General features: G+C 41.8%; 1 protein-coding gene across 1 annotated transcript in view; it reads left to right on the forward strand.

Annotated features, from left to right (window-relative positions):
• Positions 1 to 24,259, forward strand: part of LOC148508413 (sulfotransferase 2B1-like) — a 93,080-nt gene that overhangs the window by 49,413 nt on the left and 19,408 nt on the right. The window contains exons 3-5 of the mRNA XM_088444505.1: positions 3,089 to 3,215; positions 3,293 to 3,387; positions 16,367 to 16,547. Coding sequence (XP_088300631.1) covers positions 3,089 to 3,215; positions 3,293 to 3,387; positions 16,367 to 16,547 — 403 coding nt within the window. The remainder of the gene's footprint in view (positions 1 to 3,088; positions 3,216 to 3,292; positions 3,388 to 16,366; positions 16,548 to 24,259) is intronic.

A 24,259-nucleotide genomic window follows, 5' to 3' on the forward strand; every position in this document is an offset into this window, starting at 1 on the left:
ACTTTGAAATGACCTCTGCCGCGGCCCATCTGGTCAAGTCCAGGGGGATTGAAACTAGTAGCGGCGCCTGTTCTAAACTGCATGTCCCCTGCCGGCTGTCTTTTTTATCCCCCAATTACGCGTGCAACATGATGACATCACACTGTGCGCCAGATCTCTCAGTATGTGCAGCGTGCCCGCGCCTCACGAAGGAAGAAGAGCTGAGTGAGGAGCACCAGGAGGACTCCGAATTGCCGATTCACAGGTAGCCCCAGTTATGTGTGTAGAGACCTCAGACCCAATGTGACAGCTGCTTGTCCCTTGAGATCAGGAGAGGGGACACTGCACAAAGCTATTATCAGGTAAGTGACAGTAAATATTGGCTGCTACAGGAAGGGGATTAAGTATATTTGTTATATATATATGTATATATATATATATATATATATATATATATATGCCAATAGTCTGGTACTCCCTAATCTTAGTAATTTGCAGTGGTGCATGCTGGAACAGTTGAATGTTGTTCATGCACCCTCAGTGTCCCTGCCTTCAGCCTCCCTGTAATGCCCCCTCAGTGTCTCTGTAACTCACCCTCAGTGTCCCTGCCCTCAGCCTCCCATGTAATTCCCCCTCAGTGTCCCTGTAACTCACCCTCAGTGTCCCTGTCCTCAGCCTCCCATGTAATTCCCCCTCAGTGTCCCTGTAACTCACCCTCAGTGTCCCTGTCCTCAGCCTCCCATGTAATTCCCCCTCAGTGTCCCTGTAACTCACCCTCAGTGTCCCTGCCCTCAGCCACCCATGTAAATTCCTCTCAGTGTCCCTGTAACTCACCCTCAGTGTCCCTGCCCTCAGCCTCCCATGTAATTCCCCTCAGTGTCCCTGTAACTCACCCTCAGTCTCCCTGCCCTCAGCCTCCCATGTAATTCCCCCTCAGTGTCCCTGTAACGCAGCCTCAGTGTCCCTGCCCTCAGCCTCCCATGTAATTCCCCCTGTGTCCCTGTAACTCACCCTCAGTGTCCCTGCCCTCAGCCTCCCTGTAATTCCCCCTCAGTGTCCCTGCCCTCAGCCTCCCATGTAATTCCCCCTCAGTGTCCCTGCCCTCAGCCTCCCATGTAATTCCCCCTCAGTGTCCCTGTAACTCACCCTCAGTGTCCCTGCCCTAAGCCTCCCTGTAACTCCCCCCTCAGTGTTCCTGTAACTCACCCTCAGTGTCCCAGCCCTCAGCCTCCCTGTAATTCCCCCTCAGTGTCCCTGTAACTCACACTCAGTGTCCTCTCTCTTTGCCATATTAAATTGTTAGATTACCACTGAGCTGCATTTTCAAATAAGTGCAGTGATAACTTTTATCTGTGTGGTGTAATGTGAATAAGGGACACTACTGTGTTACGTAACGTAAGAAAGGGACACTGCCGTAACGTGAAAAATGGACACTACTGTGTGACGTAACGTTAATAAGGGATACTACCGTGTAGTGTAGTGTGACTAAGGGACACTACTGTGTGACGTAACATGAAAAAGGGACACTACTGTGCTGTGTAATGTGATGAAGGGGCACTACTGTTCGGTGTATTTTCTTTAGATTGTAAACTCTCACGAGCAGGGTCCTCTTCCCTCATGTGTTTCTCCTAATACTTTCTTCTACTCCTTAATCCTTATAAGGGCATCTAACACTTGATTGCTGACTCCCTGCTGCTTATTTTGAAAGTTATGATCGCTAATGCAGCATATTTTTGTCCTGTATTGTATTGTACTGTAAGTCACTGGTTTCTTGTTCACTTATTTGTTTATGTACTTTGTAAGGTGCTGCGGAACACTTGTGGCGCCATATAAGAGAGGATAATAATGTCACTAAGGGGCACTACTGTGTTTCATCATTTGCATTGGGGGTACTATTATGTGGTTACGCCCCTTCCCAGCGAGACCACACCTGTATTTTTTTGCGCGTGCCTTGGGCACGCGCTCTCCCTGCTTCGCCTGTGGGTGGCGGCACAAACAATCTTTTGTCAACATGTGTAGTTACAGCGCTGCTGTGGTGTGCATAGATGTTTCCTCTGCGTTCAACATTTCTGCCCTAAATAATTCCTACAGTGACCACTATCTAATCCTGTACAACTGCTAAGCTAGGGATTGGTCATTTGGGAAAATGACTTCCCCTTTCTTTGTGTGTGACCTACACCAGTGAAGTGCCAGCTTTACCTAAGGCTGTGTACACACCTATAGGTATCTGTCCAATCTGTCTGCTGGGAAGGAAAATCTGGTCCATTTTCTAGAATCTGGGAGCAAATTTCTTTTGTTATTTGCTCCCATACATTACCAGATATTTCGTCCCACCACACAGACTGGACAGATATATTTATAGGTGTGTACACAGCTTAACAGAACAAACACAATTCCAAATATTTGACTATGGCACATGTTTGAATCCCCTGCAGGATGAGCTGTGTTGTATGTATTTTAATACAGAGAATGATGTGTACTTGTACAGTATGTTGTTCTAATATTAATTATATTTGTAAGGGCATAGACTAAGAAGTGGGAGGAGCCAGGAATAGTAAGGGGATGAGTCTATGCCAGGAGCCAGATGCTGACGCGAGGGTGGGCCTGTGTGCTCTTTAAATGCCAGGGCCTATTTTTAGTCCCAGTCCGGCCCTGTCATTGACATACAATATTTGGTTACTTTTAGCTACTTTAAATATATACAGAGGCCTACTTAACTATTTATTATTGAAAGCAATGCTTTGAACCATTATGTTTATATTAAGGAATGTATTCAATATATAATGATTTGGAATTCTATCCAGTCTTTTAGGATTGGTGGAGCTTCTAAGTGGACAATAAAAATGTTGATTGCTTTTCTGTGATAACAGGGAATATTTGAGTAAATAGTCAAAGTAAGGGGACAGAATACAGCCATCTGAAGTATTTCTGTCCACTTTATGAAACCTAATACTTGCTTTCACGTGGCAATTTGCTGAGAACAATTTGGCCTAAATTATTTCACATATTAGTATATTTTATGGCAATATTATTAACATATCATGATAAGGCTACAATCATCCCGCGCACAGCATATAAATTAATTTCTTGATTTTTTTTTTTGCTTCAGGTCATATATACAGTCAGAGATCCTAAGGATGTTGCAGTCTCTTTCTTTTATTATGCCAAAATGAGCAAGTTCTTAGAAGAACCAAAAAGTTTTGATCTGTTTCTTAAAAATTACTTATCAGGAGACTGTAAGTAATTCAGAAGATAAACTGTACATATTTGTACATTAAATAAATTATTTTCAGTACTGTATGTTTGTTTCCAGTGCCTTATGGATCTTGGTTTGATCATGTCAAGGGATGGCTGGAAATGTTGGGGAAAGAAAACTTTATGTTCCAGACCTATGATGATCTTCACTTGGTAAATTATATTTCTGTATTGTTCAGCTAAACATAAAATAAACTGTTTATGATAATTCTCCAAATATTTTTCACCTAATGCCCATCCTAAAAATAAATGTCCCAAATAGCACTTAGTATCTGTCAGGCTTCAGCCTGGGTTTGGCTGTTACTCACTACAGCGCAGGTTCCCCTGACTGGTAGTGCAGTAAGATGCCTGGTGTATTCTGCCCAGGGCCCAGGTGACTTCCATGCAATCCTCCTTACTGGAGTTCCTGCGACGGCAGTCATGGGCGCAGCCATGTTTGTTTGTATCACCTGACATTCACTCATCCAATGGTAGCCTTGGCTGCTCAGCTGACTCTCTCTTCCAATGGACAGCTACCTAAGGGTATATAGCCTGACTCTAGGAACAGTAAGTTGCTTGAACAACTTTACTACTTCCAAGTATGGTTTGCTGTGACATCGTTAAAGGCTTCACGCTCTATCTACCAGTGATTACTCCCAGCAATATTCACTAGTGTTTACTCCCATGACTTTTCCGAAGTAATTTCTCTAGTGTTATTCTGACACTATTCTGCATCTGATTCTTCCGTGCATACTTCAATATATCCTCCGAGTGTTGATTCCTAGTGTTCCACTTAGACGCTATCCTGCATCTAGTTCATTGCTTAGTCTGTAAGCTGTTCTCCAAGACTACACTCCAATACTTATCCTACATGTGGATACTCCAGCTACACCTCAGTGCCTAGTCTGTGAGCCAGTTTCCAAGACTACACTCCAGTACTTATCCTGCATCTGGATACTTCATGTCAGGTCGCAGCCCGGGATTCGCCGCTTCTCACCTATGTACCAGCATCTTCGATTTCTCATGTGGTCAGACACCAGGCGCGAGGGTGAGTAGTGGAGTGAGTATTTTCCCGAGGGTCTGCTAGAACTTCCATACTGTATCTCCGTGTCGCGATTGCATTCATGGGTGCAGCCATGTTAGTCTGTGTCACCTGATCTGTCTCCCCCCAGTCTTGTGGTCACTCAGCTGATCATTGTATCCTATGACCAGCTACAGTACCTAAGGATATTTAAATCCACAACAGAAAAAATACACACAAGGTAGCGCTATAATAAAAAGCTACAAATTAATGTAATATAACATGTTTGGTAGGATTTATTTGACACCTTACATATAATAAAAAACACTTAATATGGCCAAATATAATTTAAATAAATAAAAAATAAATAAATAAATATTTTTTTTTTGTATGTAATTGGTTATTATCATTATTATCAAAGTGTTTTCCTGGTAATGACCTGTTGTACTATGCTTAGTCGTATGTTAAGCTGTTACAAAAGAGTTTTGTTCACCAGCAGACTTCCCACCTCTTTCCTAATTAAATACATCTGTGACTGATTAGTCAAGTTAATTGTTTGATGGAAGCCATTGGCTATGACACCATTTAAATATCTTACCTGTGAGATACCTGCAATACCCTTCTTAAGAAACCATTACACGTTTATAATGGAGAAACCAGTTAAGGATTTATCTGCAGGCTTGCCCACTACTGCCACAGATTCCGGCGATTTATATGTGAACAATCGGGACCCCGTGGATACAAGCAATTTGGATCTATTACGCTACTCCATCTGCGTCTCCCTCCCTAAAACACCGGCCGATGAAGTGTTGCTCCCACTGACACAGCTCCATCTTCAACATCAGGTGGATGCGTATACATTTCACGGTCAGCCCTCCCACCGCTGCTACTCCGGAACAGAGTACTGGGGATCGAGATCTGCAAGGTGGTGAGGTTGATTCACGGTGAGTAGGTTGAGCTTGCAAAGCCAGCATTTGGGCTTATTGATCATTATATTATATACCCAGATAAATGTACACGTTAATTCACAAAGTGGATCCCCGCATTTTAAACAGATTTCTAAAAGCATAGTGGACTTTATATTTGTTCTTCTTGAGGCTATTCTGCGCTATTCTATACTAGTTTTTTATTCATTTAAATTATCTTTGGCCATATTAAGTGGTATTATTATATGTAAGGTATAAAATATATCCTACCAATCATGTTATATTAAATTAATTTGTAACTTTTTATTATAGCGCTCCCTTGCGTATTTTTTTTTCTGTTGTGAATTTAGTGTTTCCAGAACCTTTTTGGGAGCTCCAATATGGGTAACACTTGGTTATTTATACATATACATTTTTGCGCCTGATCTAGGTATTTAGGTATTTAAAATCAAATTCAGGAACAGGAAATTGCCTATGCAACTTTGCTTCTCTAGTGATTATTTGCTGAGTCTGCGACCTAGGCTCCACACTTTACTCTAGTGTTCTCTATCAAGAAATCATTCCTCGCTATTCAGCGTCTGGATATCCAGTTCACCTAATCTTCGCTATACAGCATCAGGATCACCAGAGCTGTTACCCATTGCTATTCAGTGTCTGGATACCCAGTTCACCTAATTTTCACTATACAGCATCAGGATCTCCAGAGCTGTTACCCATCGCTATTCAGCATCTAGATACCTATCTACCTATCCTTTGCTTTATAGCATCAGGATCTCCGGGGCTGCTACCCATCGCTATTTAGCATCTGTATTCCCAGTACAGCTACTCGTGATGAAACAGTATCAGGATCCCCGGAGTTGTCCCCATCTCTAATCAGCGTCTGCTTCATTGTAGCTAATACTCCTACTCTCGAGTAATTCCTCCAGTACAATTCACCCATCACTTCTCAATTATTCCTCTATACAGCCAGTATCAGTTCCTACATTCCCAGGTTTGTTTCTTGTCTCCTTGCTTCTCCCAGATACCTTCTCTGAGGGCCACGACCTGTTTACTTGGTGCAACAAAACCCATATTCCGCTTGGAGGGGTCACTGGTGAATACCATCAAGTGGATTAGACTCTGCACCTCAGAGTAGGTCTCGTCAACATCTGAGAGTAGCCTATGAGGAAGACTTATGTATTGCCTCCTCATCTTTTACCAGCAGCTCACCCTAGCCCCCCGACCACTGAACCCGCAACTGAGGACAATCAACACCAGGGAATGACACTTCAGCTACACCTCAGTGCATAGTCCGTGAGCCAGTCTCTAAGACTACACTCCAGTACTTATTCTGAATCTGGATACTGAAAGCCTGCAAAGGTTTGGCCTGCTACCTTAGCCTGCATCGTAAGCATGTCATCTAAAGCATGGAGTTAGAACTGGAGTTTGAACTGGATTTGGACTTTGAACTACTTTCTAACCCAAAATGGAACAATTTCTCAAACACTCCACCTTCAATTCAAACCCCTGAGACTGGGTTTGGGGACAGTCTCATGCTGCATCCCAATCACACTCAACAAACTGCTGGATGCGACAAGATCTCACACTCGAACGAGGGAAACGCTAGGCGCATTCATGTTACCTGTTACAGTTTACACCATTATTTTTAATTTCTGATTAACTTTAACATGGTTTTTTACCTTATAATGCTGTCACTATTCTTTTAATATGGCCTTTTCTATCTTTTGTATTCAGCTTCTCATTCATTATTTTTATTTCTCTCTGCCTGGATGTTATACTTCCGCTACTTGCACACCCTGCCAGATGTAACCTACACAGTGCACCCCAGTTGGCTGCCTTGGATGGTTATTTTTTGGGCAGGATGAACAAACATGTGGATCTATTCATTCAGGGCGTATTATATTACAAATGTTTCAGTCACCCGTATATATGTCATGACAAACTGCATTAATGTGTGCTATGTTTGGTATTCCCTTTCTTGTACCATTCCCCACTGTATGATATGCTAGTGTGCTATATGTCCAATGAAGTGCATCCTCCATGGGCATGATGTACTTCACATGACTCTACTCATACCGGGTATATCATACTGCCACACACATGTTAGTTTTCCCATATATGCCTTGGGTCCTTGTACGGCTTATCTCCCACATTGTAACCTTCATAGTACACCCAACATGGCTGCCTCACCTGGTACAATCGTGGATGGGAAGAAATATACATAGACCTGACAATTATGGTGGGACCCTACTCCCAGCATTAGGATGCTGCAACTTCCCATTTTGTGTCATCTCTTCTAGGCATAACCTAACCTATTCCACCCAGGGTAATCCTACGTAGTGCACACACGATGGCTGCCTCATTTGGTACCTTTTGTTGGTGGAATATATACCCCAATAGAAATTATTTTTCAAAATGTCTGCACCAACCCTGAAATATGCTTATTGTGCTCTATAGGTTTTGGTTGTTTTTAATTACAGTATCTCAGTGTGGTTTTCTATTTTCTGCAACACTAAACTCTTGTAAAATGTATAACATTTTCTGATGTCTGTAAAGCGACTCTGAGTCCTGCGGGAGAAAAGCACTATATAAATAAAACTATTATTACTATTACTTCAGGTCCACCTCAGTGCACAGTCTGTGAGCCAGTCTCCAGTACTACTCTACAGTGTTTTCCCTGCCTCTGTATACTTCAGAGCTTACTTCAGTCTTCTTGCTAGTTCCGGGTACCTGACCAAAGGGCCGTGACCTGCTTACTGGGTGCAGCATAAGCCCATATCCCAATTGGAGGGGTCACTGGCAAAGACCTCCCCGTAAGTTAGACTCCGCACCTTTGGTCAGGTCTCGCCAACATCCAGATCTAGCTGATGAGGAAGACTTATATACAACCCCTCCATTATTGTTCTCTCAACATCCTAGTACCCCGACTTCCTGCCCTCTGGGTGAAGACCCCCAGAGTCTGATCCTGACAGTATCTATGATTATTCCTATATAAGCTAAATATTAAAGATTGTAAAAAGTGAGGGAGAGAGCAAGCACCTGTAGTAATTATTGTCACCTTAGGATAAAAATAAAGCTAATAACATGCGTACCAGAGGGACACTAATGAAAAGTGTATCAATAAGGTTCTTTTCCTTCTCAATCAGGTATGTATTATGGGTTAGACTTCGGGTAACCTCTGCTTCTCTCCATAAGTACATCCAACCTCAACATAAATAGAAGATCTCCATAGTGCAGATTTTTTTGTACAAGGTATGTACATTTATTGCAACATTAAATATATACCTTATGCAAAAAATATCTATGGAGCTCATTTATTTGCAGTGAGGTTGGATTTACTTATCGAGAGAAACAGAGGCATGCCTGATTCGTAAGGAAAAGGACCTTATTGATACGCTGTTCATTATTCATTAGCATCCCTCTGGTACGCATATTATTAGCTTGATTTTATCCTAAGGTGAACATAATTATTACACTATTAGGCACTTGGGAAGTTTGACTGAATTGACATTTGTATGGGAAGTTACTAATATCCCAATTTACCTTTTGGAGTGACTACTACCACCAATTTATTGCTTAGGAGTGGCACCTATACTCATACAAGTACCTATAAAAATTGTAATTTACTTTCCTTATGTTTATTAATTTCAAATAATTGTATCAACTTTATTAAAATTAGTCTTGAGTACAAGAGATCTCATTTATCTTAAAAATGCCTGAAAATTGGAAATGATTTAGCAAAACAATATATAATATATAAATATCCATAAATCATAGTGCCTTGCTGATAATAAAAGTCATAGTGCACCAGATGTTAGAAATTATACTTTCCCTGGTGTTGTAATAAATATTACTACACAGCTGTTGAACAAAGAGCCTTCTCCCCAACAGCCGGTCAGCGCCCAAGTGAGGTAAGTACTTACTAAGGAGTGCTTGGATGCAGTATTTAGATAGAGAAGGATATAAGGCTGGCAAATATTTAATCTACAGTTTGCCTGCAGTTATTGGACATAGAAAGAAGCTATCCAAGAAGAAACATACAGCAACTTGTGCAGCATGTGATATATATTTTACTGCAAATCAGGACATTCTGTAATGATTATGTAGCTGTCTCTAGTCAGTAGTCTAGTCAGCTTCAGGAATTCATGGAATGGATGAAAAGTAATTGGTTTCTAAGACGTTCTTTGCTTTACAGAGATCTAAGAGATCCAGGTCACAGACAAGCTTCATTATAAGGGAGTAGGTTAATCAGAGTATGGTATAGGAAAAGATTTTGAAGATAATTCTATTTTCTACAATAGCAAAGAATCAGGTGAAATTAGAGAGGATACTAGAGCATTTAATATTGAGCTGGTGGAAAGTTTATTAAATAATATTTATAAGTCTATGAACTATAAAGACATGTCTATTGATAAACAAGACCTATTGTGTGAAGATAGATCATATTTCCTGTACATGGAATTATGAAGGAAATGGTGGTGAAAGAAGGCAGAGTTTGTATAAACAATAGGGCAGTCTAGCAGTCGTTGAACTTAAGTATTCTATAATTGATGAAGAATGTATTAGTGGGTGTACAGTACCCAGAGTGGATGCTGCAGTTGCAAAACTAAAATCTTATACAACAGTCCCACTAGAAGATGGAGATTCATTTAAAGTTGCAATGGTTAAAAGTATGTAAATCTCTTAAAAAAAATGACAAATTTCTACAGCTGTTTCATTAAACTGAGGTATGGCAGTGGCTCCAGTTTCCTGGGCCGATCTACAATCACAAAGCAGTGCTTGCTAAGAAGTTTAGAAATAATGCAGAAAGCAGTGGAATATCAAATGACAAAATCTCTAAATGATTTCATTTGATGACATTAGTTTTCATAAAATCAGTGCCCTGATATATGTTGACATATGGCTCTTGACATTTTTCTACTTTATATTGTGCAGATTATAACATCTCAGATACTCATTACGTAACATATTATATCTTTTATTCTGGGCGTTGATATAATTTTTGCAGAGGTGGACTTTTGTTGGTATATATTTATTTGTTTAAATACTGATTCTTTGTCTACTGCTGTGCAGTGTTTCCAGTACCAACTTAAGAACTATATCTATTTATTTTATTTACATTTCTATTTATTGAGATACTTTCACCTATATAAAGAGCTATGATAGCTCATGCAACCTTCTGATGTATTGTGATTTATGACTACATGTGATCTCACAAACACATGTTAGAGTGACTGTATGACTCACTATAGAGATCACAACTCAAAGGTGACATTCACCAATTGAGTTTATTCTTTATATTAATAGGAGAACATAATGTTTTTCTATTTATGTTGTCAATATATGAAAACCCTAAATTCTCTATCACTACTCCATGTGGCAGGTAGAGAGACTGTTCTCGTAGGAGAATGGTAACTGAATACAGAAATGTTTCAGATCATTGTGATAAGGTTTGGTTACCCAGAGATAGACTTAATGGCAGCAGATCTAAATACAAAATTGACTCACTTATTTTCTAGGAATCGTCTTCCATGGTCAAAGTGCGTAGATGCTCTCTCACTAAAATGGGCCTTTGTTTTCCTTGATAACTTGTACTTTGAAGAAAATCTGTAAAGAACAAGTAGAAGTGAAAGCAATACTACCCTACTGATCAAGAAGAGCATGGTTCTCAAAGGCAGGTAGGATTTATTGTATCAGGGCCAACTTCTACATCCTAATCTGGTAGCCCCAAATTTGACAATATGGAGGTTGAGCAGACATTGCTGAAGCCAAAAGTATTTTCTGCTCAAATAATTCAGGTTCTATTACAGGCAAGGAAGAAAATATCATTGGAGGCTTACTACAGAATCTGGAAAACCTTTATCTCCTGTACATATAGTAAGCAAGTTTGACCCTATGTAAGTTAATCCTTTCATAAAGCTATAATGCAGGAACTGCAGAACTTGAGAAATGTTAAGTGTCGACAGTGACAGTACAGATATCCACACTAAGTATTCTTCTGGATAGGAAGTTTGTGGAAGAGAATTTAATTAAATGTTGTCAAGCAATAAAAATAATTAATTTACAGATTAGAAAATTTGTAGCCCCATGGGATCTAAACTTGATCTTGAATGCTTTGATGTCATCTCCATTTGAGCTTGTTTGAAGTATCTGACCTGAAAGTATCTGACCAGAAGGGTGAGTGAATTGCAGGCCCTGTGGACAGAAGAGCATTTTCTGAATATTATGCCAGACAGGGTAATAATGAGGGAAAATTCAGATTTTATTTTACCAAAAGCACAGAACTTGGATTATTTACTGACCAGCCAGTCATCAGAGACTTGGTCATTACCTCACTATGGGCCCTATTCATTATCACTTAATTTTTACATAAGCAGGTGAAAATTAACATTTTCACCTGCATTAGTAAAAAATAAGTTATTGGGCCAATCATTAAGAAGGTAAAGCAGGAGATATCACATATATCTCCTGCTTACCTTCCTCTTGCGGAATAGTCCACTGTTCACATACACTAGTATGGGGACAAAATTCATCAAGTTCCGAAAATACTATATTTTCGGAGCTTGATTGCGGAAGCATTTGCTATCTTCTGATGGCGAGTGCTCCCGCTACCCGTTCCTTCCCTATGACTAAAGAGACCCTTTTGGATCCCCTCCCAGACGTCGGGGCTCTTGTGCACATGTGTGACCTGTAGATCATGCATGCACACTAGTTTCACTGCTCTGAAAGGAGCAGTGAAAGAGCTCAGGGAGACAGCTGATTTTCAGACCAGCTGCCTCTGCGCTGGAGCAATGATTAATGTTCCGGCGCTCACGCCGGGAAGAAATGTTGATTATCAGGGTCCAGATAGTTAACATGTTGAATAGACCCCTATGAGAGAGGTAAATTATATTGAAGCCTCTTGTTCTGTGTCAGACTTGGGGAATCAATTAGTATGGAGAAGCCTGGACCTGCATTTCCTGCTATGTCCCTCATACAGAATAAGCAGCGTGTAATGTTGTGTAACTTTCCCTTTTATTTTGAAATTGCAACACGTTTGTCTATAACTAAGCATTGTACATCTTTTGTAAAAAAAATTGTTCCTTTATTAGTTGATTTTCATTTATGCTAGATCGCTAAGTTTAAGCTATAAATATTTATTATTAAAAGCTGAGGGAGGCCAACTAATTAGTAATTTGTGTCTGTCCCTGCACATTTGTAATAGAGTTCTTGGGACCTTTGACCCCTTTATCTTCCATGGGTGGTGGCAGTAAAGAGAGGTGTAAGGTATATTGGGGACAGAGAAAGAGAATTTTTATTGTGAGGACATAAAGATCTGCATGATCACAATCCTGATGCTACTGTTGTGCCAGTCAGGGTGATACAGTCATTGTCTCTGACCTAGTTGTTGTCAAACTCAGTGATACCTACTGGTTTCCCTCATACTCACTGATAGCTCCATGGTCTTCGAGAAATTCAATGGCAGCCTATAGAGCGCCCTCCCCAATTGTGTTTTTTCTCCAAAAAGCAAGTAAGCAGAGACACTCAAAAAGACAAAGGGAAGAGGAGGAGCCAGTTTATATACACTAGGTGGGTGGTCCATTTGGAAATAATCCTGTGTAAATCTGGGGGAATAGGTTACTAACCCATAGTAAGGGCCGCTGTGGACATGTTGAAGAAATGGAAATATTGGTGAGTATAACCCGCACTCTTCTTGAACTGATGTAATACATTTGGGGAAAGAATGACAAACCACATAGATGAGCTACACTGCCACAGAACTCCCAAAGCAAAAAAATAAAAAATAATAAAATGTCTGGTGATCCCACCTATTTAATAGATGGCCAGGCAATTAGGAACAATTATTGAGAGATTTGAGACCTTGGTTGCCTGTCTATTAAGTAGAGGGGCAAATCAGACATTAACTGATGGCATTATCATTTATTTAATGACGGCACTAACATATATTATTATAACGGTATGCAGTCGGGATGCCGACAGTCCAAATGCCGACCACCGGCATCCTGACTGTCTAATCCCGGCAAGGGTCTAATGACAGGCGTCGAAATCCCGACACCTGTCATTTAACCTACCCGACGCCCAGCATCCCGATTGAAGGTAAGATGGGCGTGGATAGCCATGGGGGGAGGGTTAGGTTAGGGGCTCCCGGGGGGGACCTAGGGTTAGACAACCCCCCGGGAGGGTTAGGGTTAGGCTAGGGGAAGGGGGGAGAGTTAGGCATCCCCGGGACACTTAGGTTTAGGCTGCGGGGAAGGGGGAGTTAGGTTTAGGCACTTACAGGGGGGTTAGGGTTAGGCACTTGGGGGGGAGGTTAGGGCTAGGCACCCCTAAGGGAGGGTTAGGGGGGGTTAGGTTAGTGAATAGAAAAATACTTACCTCTCGGGATTAGATGTCTTCCAGCGTCAAGATTAGAACCGACATGCGTCCGGCGGTACTTGATACCGATCCCATTATAACAATAGGGGCACAAACCTTTATGACAACATCAGGGGGCACTATAAATTATTTAAACAGTGGAGGCACTAAGATTTATTTATTTATTATTGACATTTAAACAATATTTACTATTTCTCTGGTACCCACCGGCCAAGGCTATCAAGAAGACCACAGCACTGCTTTGCATTAGACAAGACATATCCAGGTGTGAGACCCAGTAATTTCCCACAGATTACTGGGCCCAATAGCACTCAGATGTTATAGAAAGGGATATTTATTTATTATTAAAAAATCTTACTATTTTTATTATTTTTGCCTGCGCTGTCAGGTAATGCAGTTTAAACAGCATGTGGTACAAGCTCTTTGTTCTATTGTAATTATGTGTGAGTTTTCCTGTGGTTTGATCAATTACAGCTTGATAAATGTATTTTTTTTGTATTCCTGTCATGTAAATAAATCTGGATTGTGAAGTTTAATTTGGCAATTTGAACATCTGTATTTTTACCATGGTTTTGCCTTTAATAAACCTACTGGTTTGAAACTCACCACTAAAACTTAAACTGCATTTTAGTAAATATCCCTCCCATGAATGAACAAACTCAGGAGCTCATTCAGACCCGCTCGCAAGATGCGATCGCTCGCTGGCAAAAAGAGGCCGAATATATAAATTAAGTGCTCGCACTGCGTCGCGTAAGGACATCCACTATGGTTTAGCGTGCTATGGCAAAGTGCGCGCGCAAATATCTGAAGACGTCCCCTTGCCACTGGCAAAACACGTCATTTCCAGGAAATGAAGGATTAATCGGGACAATCGTGAACCATCGGAGCTGCTCACAGCCCTTGGGGTTACCTTAGCCTGCCGCGAGCACAGTGATCAGCGCTGGCTGAACTACATGCAGGTGACGTGTACAATCAGGGGCGTATCTACCCATTGGCCTGGATGGCACTCGCCAGGGGCACCGGCCAAAGGAGGGCGCCATCCAGAAGTACCACCAGCAGCCAAGGGGTGGACTACCCCAGGGGCCGAAATAGCGGCGGTGAACCCACCCCTAGTCCCCCGGGCCCCACAAATGCAGGGGAGACCGCAGTGAGAGTGGTCTGCCCTACACAGCTTTCAAACAAATAGCTGCCAGTGGCGGCTGTGTCTGTTATAGCAGCCAGCCATTGAGAGTCAGACAGTCTACAGAGGGAGCCGGTTGGAGCTCACTCATGAGCTCCGTCTTCCGGCTTCCCCCACACTACTGAGTACACCAAATAGGGGGGGCTGCTACTGGGGTCACTGTATTGCTGGTGGCCGCTACTGGGTGCACTTTATGGGGGGGTGGCCACTACTGGGGCACCAAATAGGGGGGACTACTACTGGGGGTAATACAGCATAGGGGGGACTACTACTGGGGGTACTGTATAGGGGGGACTACTACTGGGGGCACTGTATAGGGAACTACTGCTGGGGGCAATGCAGCATAGGGGGGACTACTACTGGGGGCAATGCATAGGAAGGACTACTACTAGGGGGCACTGTATAGCTGGTGGCCGCTACTGGGGGCACTTTATGGGGGTGTGTGGCCACTACTGGCGGGCACCAAAGGAGGAGGGCCGCTATTGGAGGCACTGTATAGCTGGTGGCCGCTACTGGGGGCATTTTATAGGGGGGGGGCCACTACTGGGGGCACCAAATAGGGGGGACTACTACTTGGGGAAATGCAGCATAGGGGGACTCTTCTGGGGGCAATGAATAGGGGAGGCTACTACTGGGGGTACTGTATAGGGTGGACTACTACTGGGGCCAATGCAGCATAGGGGGGACTACTACTGGTGGCAGGGCATAGGAGAACTACTACTGGGGGCAATGCAGCTTAGGGGGGACTACTACTGGGGGCACTGTATAGGGGGGACTACTACTGGGGGTACTGAATGGGGGAGCAGCCGCTACTGGGGGCACTGCATAGTGGGGACTACTACTGGGGGTACTGCATAGGGGGGGTAGATGGGGAATCATTTTAAGTACTTATTTAATGTATAGTATAATTATTCAGAAATTATGGGGGGAGTGGGGCGCCAGTCCATTCGTTTGCCAGGGGCGCTCGGATCCCTAGACCCACCCCTGTGTACAATGACACTACTTTGCCAATTATGCACGCCCTTTAAACTGCGTTTTGGTGGCCAGACACGCCTGTGTTCGCACATCCACTCCCCCGTTCACAAGCACCTTCCCCTGTTACCACCCACAATGGCACTGTCTGTCACTCAAAGCAGCTATCTGATAGTGGCTTACGAGCAACCTAAATCAGATCGCAACGAATGGCTTGTGCACGCGCACTGCGAATTGTACGCATGCGCAGATGGGCGAAAATCGGTCAGAGCGAGCGATCGCGCCTTGGCGAGCGGGTCTGAATCAGGTCCTCAGTGTCTTACATTTTTTAAGCTATGGTTTTTGCCATTTTTTTCTTTAAAAAGAAACAGTATTGTATTTAGTAGCGTTGTTGTTTTAAATTTTGGGTGCAAACATGTCAAGAGGGGGATATTTGTACTGGTCAGTAAATTTACCCCATTGTCTGTGTTCCATGAGCATCCAATTGAAAAGCAAACAAAAGGAGAAAGTACAATATAGTAATGTTCAGGCTAAGGGTAAAAACAATGTTAAAATTATTTTTACCTTTATCAGTAGTTAAATAAAGTTTATTTTCTATTAAAAAAAAAGAGGAAAATAAAGTTTTAATATTATGCCAATTACTTTACCTCTTTGTTCTGTACAACTGACCAATCACAGGACCTGCGGGGAAGTGTGATAAAGCTGTGCAAGTTTCTAGGAAAGGAGTTAGATGAAAGAGCCATAGATTCTGTGGTTGAAAATGTTTCTTTCCAAAATATGAAAGAGAACAAAATGTCTAATTACTCTCTTCTCCAAGACACTCATATGGACCATGAGAAAAGCCCATTTATGAGAAAAGGTGAGAAATAAATAATAAATTATTCCATTGTTTATTTAAAAGTAGATTTTTTATTTTTCATGTACATTATAGAGATCATTACTAAAGAGCAGACTTGAGGATACTGCTGCACATGGTGTTTTTTCCTCTCCTTTGTGACCCAGTGGTCTGTACAGTGTTTACACATTTGCACTAGGTTGTTACTTTTGTAGCATTGGTTGGAGTAGTACTAATGGGAGATCTGAAGCCACTTCTTCATGTGTCTAGGGCTAGTGTGCTATTTATTTCTAGGTTGTGGTACCTCTTGGAATGTTTTATTCAAATATAAGAATATAAACTGATATACTGTATGTGAACCAATATTGGCACTCTTATTTAATCGTCATAGTGGTGGAAGCTCCTCGGAGTGGTGGAAGACTTACAAAAGTATTTGCAACTGTATGCAACTAATACGTCTGCCTTTGTTATTATTATTATTATTATTATTATTATTATTATTATTATTATTATTATTATTATCATTAGAATAGAGGTTTGAAATTGAGCCAGTGTTTGCTGGCTAGTAACTGAGCAATTATAATTCTTTTGTCCGGGTTAGCACATTAGGGTGACAGTGACTGTACAGGGGGCACTATGCTGCTCTTTTAGATTAGAGAACAAAGTAGTTTGTAGTGTATCTTGCTGAATGGGGCATGCAAGTGTGTCTGGCACTGCTCCCAAATGTAATAATATTTGGTGTTGGGGGATAAGATATTCAAATAATCTTCAAGTACTGGAGATTGCGCTTTTAGGGTCTCATTCATTTTGTGCTCTGAACATATCTGTAGAGATTTTTGTTGCATATAAAGCATATTTACATATGTACAGTATGTTGAATTACACATACAGTACCTGAAAGTACATCCAGTATTCCTACCAAAGCATAGAAATGCGTATGATTTCATCTCACTATAGTAGAGATGACGTATGATAGTGTTAATAGTAGATGCATGTTACATTATCCTATTCATCCACAGTGTAATATAATGAAGAGAAATTTACATGAGAGTATGTCATAGTAGGGTTTTTAATAAATATTAAAATCAATTAAATGCATACACCCCCTTAACAATATGATGGAGATCTTCCTTCATCTAGCAGTGCAAATTACAATGACAAATAAGCATTGTGCCGCAACTTGATATACAATAATCACAACAATAATAAATGAAGTATTATCAGTGACAGTGGTCAATAAGCAAACAGGCAATTAGAAGAGACTATACAGTGGTGTAGGTGTCGTCGTCATCACAATATAGCTTTACACCAGGCATCCAAAACTTGCAAAACATACACCTATTAAAAAGAAGAGATGTGCATGGACCCCTGTGCTTTGGTTTTGGAAAAATCACTCTTAAGTGCTTTGGTTTTGCTTAGGTTTCGGTTTTAGTTTTGGATTTCATTAAAATTGATAAAAACAGCTAAAATCATGTAACTTGGAACTGTTTTTGATCCTACACTATTTTTAACATCAATAATATTAATTTTTAGTCATTTGCAGACAATTTTTACCACCTCACAGCTCACAATAATGTTTTCATTCATACTGACCAAATGCTGCTGCGAGCTGGATGGCTAAAGTAAGCGACAGAGCAGCGACACAAACACAGTGCAATTTAAAATAATACATCACATCTATGAAACACAGTGGAATGGCAGTAGCAGGGAGGATGACAGTTTAATATAAACTATACGATGCTATAAAATGTTTTCATTAATGAAGAACTAGATCAGACACCCAAGGCCAGCACAGGTTAAAGGAGGTGGAGTACTGTATTTAGTGGAAACCAGGTAAAGAATTGATCGATTGCTTGCAGTACTGATATAACTATTAAACAAAACAAATCGGAGACATGGTAAACACTTTTATAAAACAAGCTGTTATAGTTCTCGCGAGGTTGTGTTGGATGTCTAGAGCCAAGGAGATGATCTCACAACAATAACAGCCACCCATTGTTCCCTTAGTGATTTATACTCACATTGGTACTTAAGTGGCCACCTGGATTTAAGCCTCCAGCAGTAGAGGCTTACACAACCGATGAGAGACCGCAGGACTGCTGACTGGAAACAAGGCAGAGCGGAGAAGTGGCAGTCCTTCCACTAATGGAACTAACTGCAGTGAGGCTGCAGGCAGATGGTTACTTGCACAGATGCAAAGGACAAAGTTCACTAGTAGCGGCAGATGATGAAGGTCTCAGGTACGTCTTGGGACTATGTTGCAGCTAGGTCATCAGGCAAGAAGCAGCCAAACAATGAATGCAAGCTGCAGAGCAGGAGTGACCTGGACTGTGATATTGCAGAATTTACAGACAAGGACTAGACAGGCAAGACAACCAATGTGGCAGGGCCACATTACAGGCTATGACAGGACAGACAGAAATGCATTATAATGTGGCTGGGCCACTGGCTGAAGTAACAGACTAGGTTCAAGGTGTGGCCTTGCAGGCCAAGGGGTGACAAGAACAATGCGGTGTGGCTTTGAGGGCCAAGGTGCAGCCTTAAGGGCCAGGGTGTGACAGGAATAACACAGTGTGGCCTTGAGGGCTGAGGTGTGACAGGAACTACATGGTGCAGCCTTGAGGGCCATGGTGTGACAGAAACAACAAAGAGTGACCTTGAGGGCCAAGGTGTGGCAGGAACAACACAGATCAGCCTTGAGGGCTGAGGTGCGGCCTTGAGGGCCAAGGTGCGAAAGGAACAACACAGTGTGGCCTTAAGGGCTGAGGTGCGGCCTTGAGGGCTGAGGTGCAATGGCAACCACATGGAGTGACCTTGAGGGCCGAGGTGCTGCAGGAACAACATGGAGTGGCCTTTGGGACTGAGGTATGAAAAGCCACTGAATAAGCAGACAGGTGAACACAGGCATTGCTGGAACACTGGCTGGAGGCAGCAAGGTAGAGAACACTGCTGGGTTGAATCGGCTGGACACAGGCTGATGTGGCTAGACCAGGCTGCAGTATGGAAATGCAGCAGGCAGCAGAGAGGTAGGCCACGGCTGCAGAAGTGACTGCATCAGGAAGTCCCAACAGCAAGGACATGAGCAGATGGAATCAAAGCAGGTGACTTCTGATCAGGCAGACAGGCACAGGACACAGGAGAGATAATCTCAGCACGTAGGAACTGCAGAACGAGATAGGATCGGCTAATACTCAGGCTTCTCAGCACAGGACCAACACATACTCTGGAAGTCAGACAATATCACCAGCAGGAAGTGTGGGGCTGGCTGAAATTTATCAGTAGCAGGAACCATTCAGCGCAATCCCTGCAGAGTGCCTCCCTAATCACAGGATAGTATGCAGCTGATCTCTGCACAACACTGACAAGCAGGAATGCAGCAATAAGCTGCACACAGACACAGACAGAATTCCATCTACCTGCAAGAGCTGGAAAAGGAATGAAGGCATGATGCAATGTCCCAGTCGCGTAATACAGCCGGTACCTGCCACCAAGATCATCAGCTTACGTGGATCATAACAAAGGATTTCAAATCCAAATTAGATTTTTATAGTGGAACCTGCATCCAAACAGCAAATCACAGGCCTCAAGATTCAATGCAGAGTAACAGCCTAGTCAAAGTCAATTATTAATTATACGATTTGATGATACTACTTTGTATCTGTGGAGCAGCTGCAGGAAATGAGGCATATATGCCTGGATGAGAAGCTAGTAATGGAAGATACAAACATCCCAGTAAAGAAAAGTAATACACTGTACAATACAGATGTGTCCTGCTACATCTTTGCTCATAGTCTGGCATTCTGGATTCCCTGCTGCGGCATGACAATACACGTTATGGTGTGGCGTACTGTATGCCACAAAAGACTACATGCCATGCAGTACACAGCTTAACCATGGGGTGGTGAATGCTCCATGGATGAAAACTACAGTAGTGAATACAATACTGTAGCAGTGGACAGTGATCCGTGAGAGGCTGGCCAATCACGTTCAGGCAGTGTAAATAGTCACTGCTCCAGGTGAATCAAAGGATCACTTTGTGTCAAGACTAAACAGCTATGGTCATTATATTCATTATGTACTGTACTGTATACTGTCGCTACATGGTGTAAAGATGCCTGGCATGGCCTAAAGATGCACGTGCTGGTTTTCATAAAGAGAGATCACTTCAGGTATACTTTTCTCTGCACTTTCCACATCCCTTCTCCATATTGTGACACCCAGCCTCATTAGACTATAAACCGCTATTGACATTGGTATAAAGTCGCTCAGTTATCATCACAAACACAACAGGTCTAACTGTGAATACAGCTGGCATGTGTGTGTGAGTAGGTAAGGTAAGCACCTTACAAAGTCATCGCCACAGGTCCAAGGCCCGGTAAGGGACAATGTAATTTTCTACATCAGTAGTTTTTCTTTTTAAATCTTCAATACAGGATTAAATAAAGAATTAAATCATTTAGTGTGTGCGTTGCATATCAGTGTTGGCCAGAATATGCAGGTGCAGTATTGCCCACAGCCTAACTGTACTGTAATGCAACACACTGCTCCCTTCCCACTAACTGTCATTTTTGTGCTTTGCTATCTAGCTGCATTTTACGCTAAACCACTATTGTACATGTTACAGGGACATCTATGCTGCACAGTAAACTGTTCTTACATGATGTGAAAATATGCACAGGTAGTTTATCATAAAACCAGATCATTTCAGGTTCAATTAACTGTCATTGCTATGCCACCCAGCTGCATTTTACACTAAACTGCTATAAACATTGTATTGTACATGTTACAGGGCCATCTATACTGCACAGTAAACTGTCCTTACATTATGTCAGACACATGGGAAGTTTATCATAAAAACAGATAATTTCAGGTTCAATACTCTTAAAACACTCTGCTGTATGTCACCCAGCTGCTTTACACTCTAAAGTGCTATTGACACTTTACCTTGTATAAAGTCGCACACCACATCACATACACAACATGTGTGACCACTGATACAGCTGGCATGTGTGGGCGGGTGGGTGAGGTGAGCCCCTTACAAAGTCAGTACCTCGAGTTCGAGATCTGGAAAAAGACAATGTAGTTTTCTACATCAGTATTTTTTTGGGAATCTACAATACAGGTTTAAATAAAGAATTAAATAATTTGGTGTGTGAGTTACATATCAGCTTTGGCCAGTACATGCATGCCCAGCAATGCCCAGGTTTAAATAGAGACAGAGCAGTTCAAGTTCAATATTCTTAAGGAACACAGCCTAACTGTAACTCAATACATTGCTCCCTTCCCACCAACTGTCATTTCTGTGCTATGCCACCCAGCTGCATTTTACGCTAACCACTAGACATTATTATTATTATTATTATTATTATTATTATTATTATTATTATTATCATTTATTTATATGGCGCCACAAGTTTTCCGCAGCGCCTTACAAAGTACATAAACAAATAGATTGATATACAGTGACTTACAGTACAGTACAATACAATACATTACAGGACATGGATAATATACATTGCTACATTCACGACCATAACACCCAGATAAGCAACAATGCAAAGCAATCAAGTGTTCGGTGCCCTGGTAGAGAGTAAGAAGTAGATGAAGGTATAGTAAGGAGATGCACAAGAGGGTAGAGGGCCCTGATCATAGGAGCTTACATTCTAAGACATTGTAGTGTACTCATTACGGGCCATTCGTACTATATACTGTCGCTACATGGTATAAAGACGCCTTGCTTAAAGACGCACAGGCAGTCTTGCATAAAGAGTTATAATTGCAGGTTCAATATTTTTAAAGTTCTCTGCTCAACATTATGCATTGCTCTGCACTTTCCCCCTCCCTTCATTTCTATGATACTGTATGCCACCAAGATGTATTACACTCTAAACCTCTATAGACAATGTATTTTATTGTACACATGATCCTACAAAACCTAAGCCAGCATGAGTCATTCCTCACAAACCTCACAGGGGTGGGGGATGGAGAAGCTGCTACAGTATGAAAGTGTTACATATAGTACTGCGATTTGTGCCATGGTCCTTGCAATTTGGGTGGCCTCCAGGAGAGCTGCTTGAAATGATCACTTTGTGTCAAGACAAAATCGCTATAGACATTATATGTACTCATTATGGACCTTCTGTACTGATTTTTAATCTACAATACAGAAAAAATATAGGAATAAATCATTTGGCATGTGAGTACTGTGTTTTACAAGAATACGTACAGTATATGCGTTGGTGTGAAAATGCACATGCAGTATTAAGATGCAAGCGCAGCATTTCTTAAAGACAGAGCAAATGACGTTCAATATAATTAAGGTACAGTAGTCTTCCGAACTTAATCGGACTTGCCACCACCTTTCATTTCTATGTTATGCCACCCAGCTGCATTTTACTCTAAACCACTATAGACATTGTATTGAACTCATTATGGGACATCCGTACTGTATACTGTCGCTAGTTGGTGTATAGATACCTGGCTTAAAGATGCACGGGCAGTATTTCATAAAGAGAGATCATTTCAGGATTAATACTTTTGAAGTACTCTGATCAACTTTATACATTGCTCCACACTTTCCCTCTCCTTTGATCTCTATAAGCTGCATTGGACTCTAAACTGCTCTAGACAATGTATTTCTGGTTGGGTTCCCCCCCCCCCCCCCCAAACCTAAGCCAGCATGACTCATTAATCACAAATCTCCCAGGGGAGTGGGGGCGGGGAAGCTGTCTACAGTATAAACGTGTTACACACTAAGATTTGTGCCATGCTCTTTGGTGGCAATTTCTGTCATTAGGGGGCAAAGTAATTTTTTACCTCCCCCACCATTAATCATTTCTATTCAATCCCACTGAGCTCACTGACCCAGTGGACAGCATCAATGATGTGTGTGTGTGACCCTGGTAGAACTATACAGTACCTGTAAGTCTCAGCATAAAAAGCACATGATTTGAGGCGACATTGATTTTGCGACATTAGATTAGCGGTACAACATGTGCCATATGTAATGCATTGGTGATCAGTACTGTCTTAATGGTGCAACATGTAGTACACCCAGTGGACTGCGTCAATGATCAGTATGCGTGCGGCTTGCTACAATGTCATATGGTGCATATGGGTGCAAGGAGACACTTATTATGATGAGCTTTTGTGTTTTTATTTTGCTCTTAAATTGAGACCCAGGTGGAACTCTATGTCCCAGCATGGCTAGCATATGACTTGAGGCAACACTGAAGGTGCATATTATTTTTCATTCCATTATATAATAGTATTCTTTATACAGTACAGTAGATGAATTGTGGTGGTGGTTGAGGGGCTGGCTACTGTATGAACTCACTGAAGTTGGCTGCATGGTCAAATTACAAACATTGGTGTGCTATCTAGGGCACCTCCCCAAAGCAAGCATGAGCCTTTCATTAACATAATAAAGGACAGGTGGGGGTATGGGGTGATGGTGGGGTGGAGGCTGCCTATTGTATCAAATCAGTCAGTTCAAGGTCTCATCACGGTAGGGCGCTGCTGCTGAACTCATTGCATACAGCACACAAGTACATGCTTCACACTGTACAGAAGCTCTCATTGGCTATTTTGTTCACTTGATTTATCCCAGAGGTCAGCTAAAAGTTCAGACACATGCAAGAACAATGCAAGTACAGTACTGTATATTGTACTTTCACCTAGAAGACCTGTAATGTTTAGCACTCCTTCACCACTTGCCATATTTGGAAAACCATTCC

Source organism: Taudactylus pleione, unplaced genomic scaffold (assembly GCF_031769625.1).
Source record: "Taudactylus pleione unplaced genomic scaffold, aTauple2 ptg000366l, whole genome shotgun sequence".
Lineage (NCBI taxonomy): Eukaryota > Metazoa > Chordata > Amphibia > Anura > Myobatrachidae > Taudactylus > Taudactylus pleione.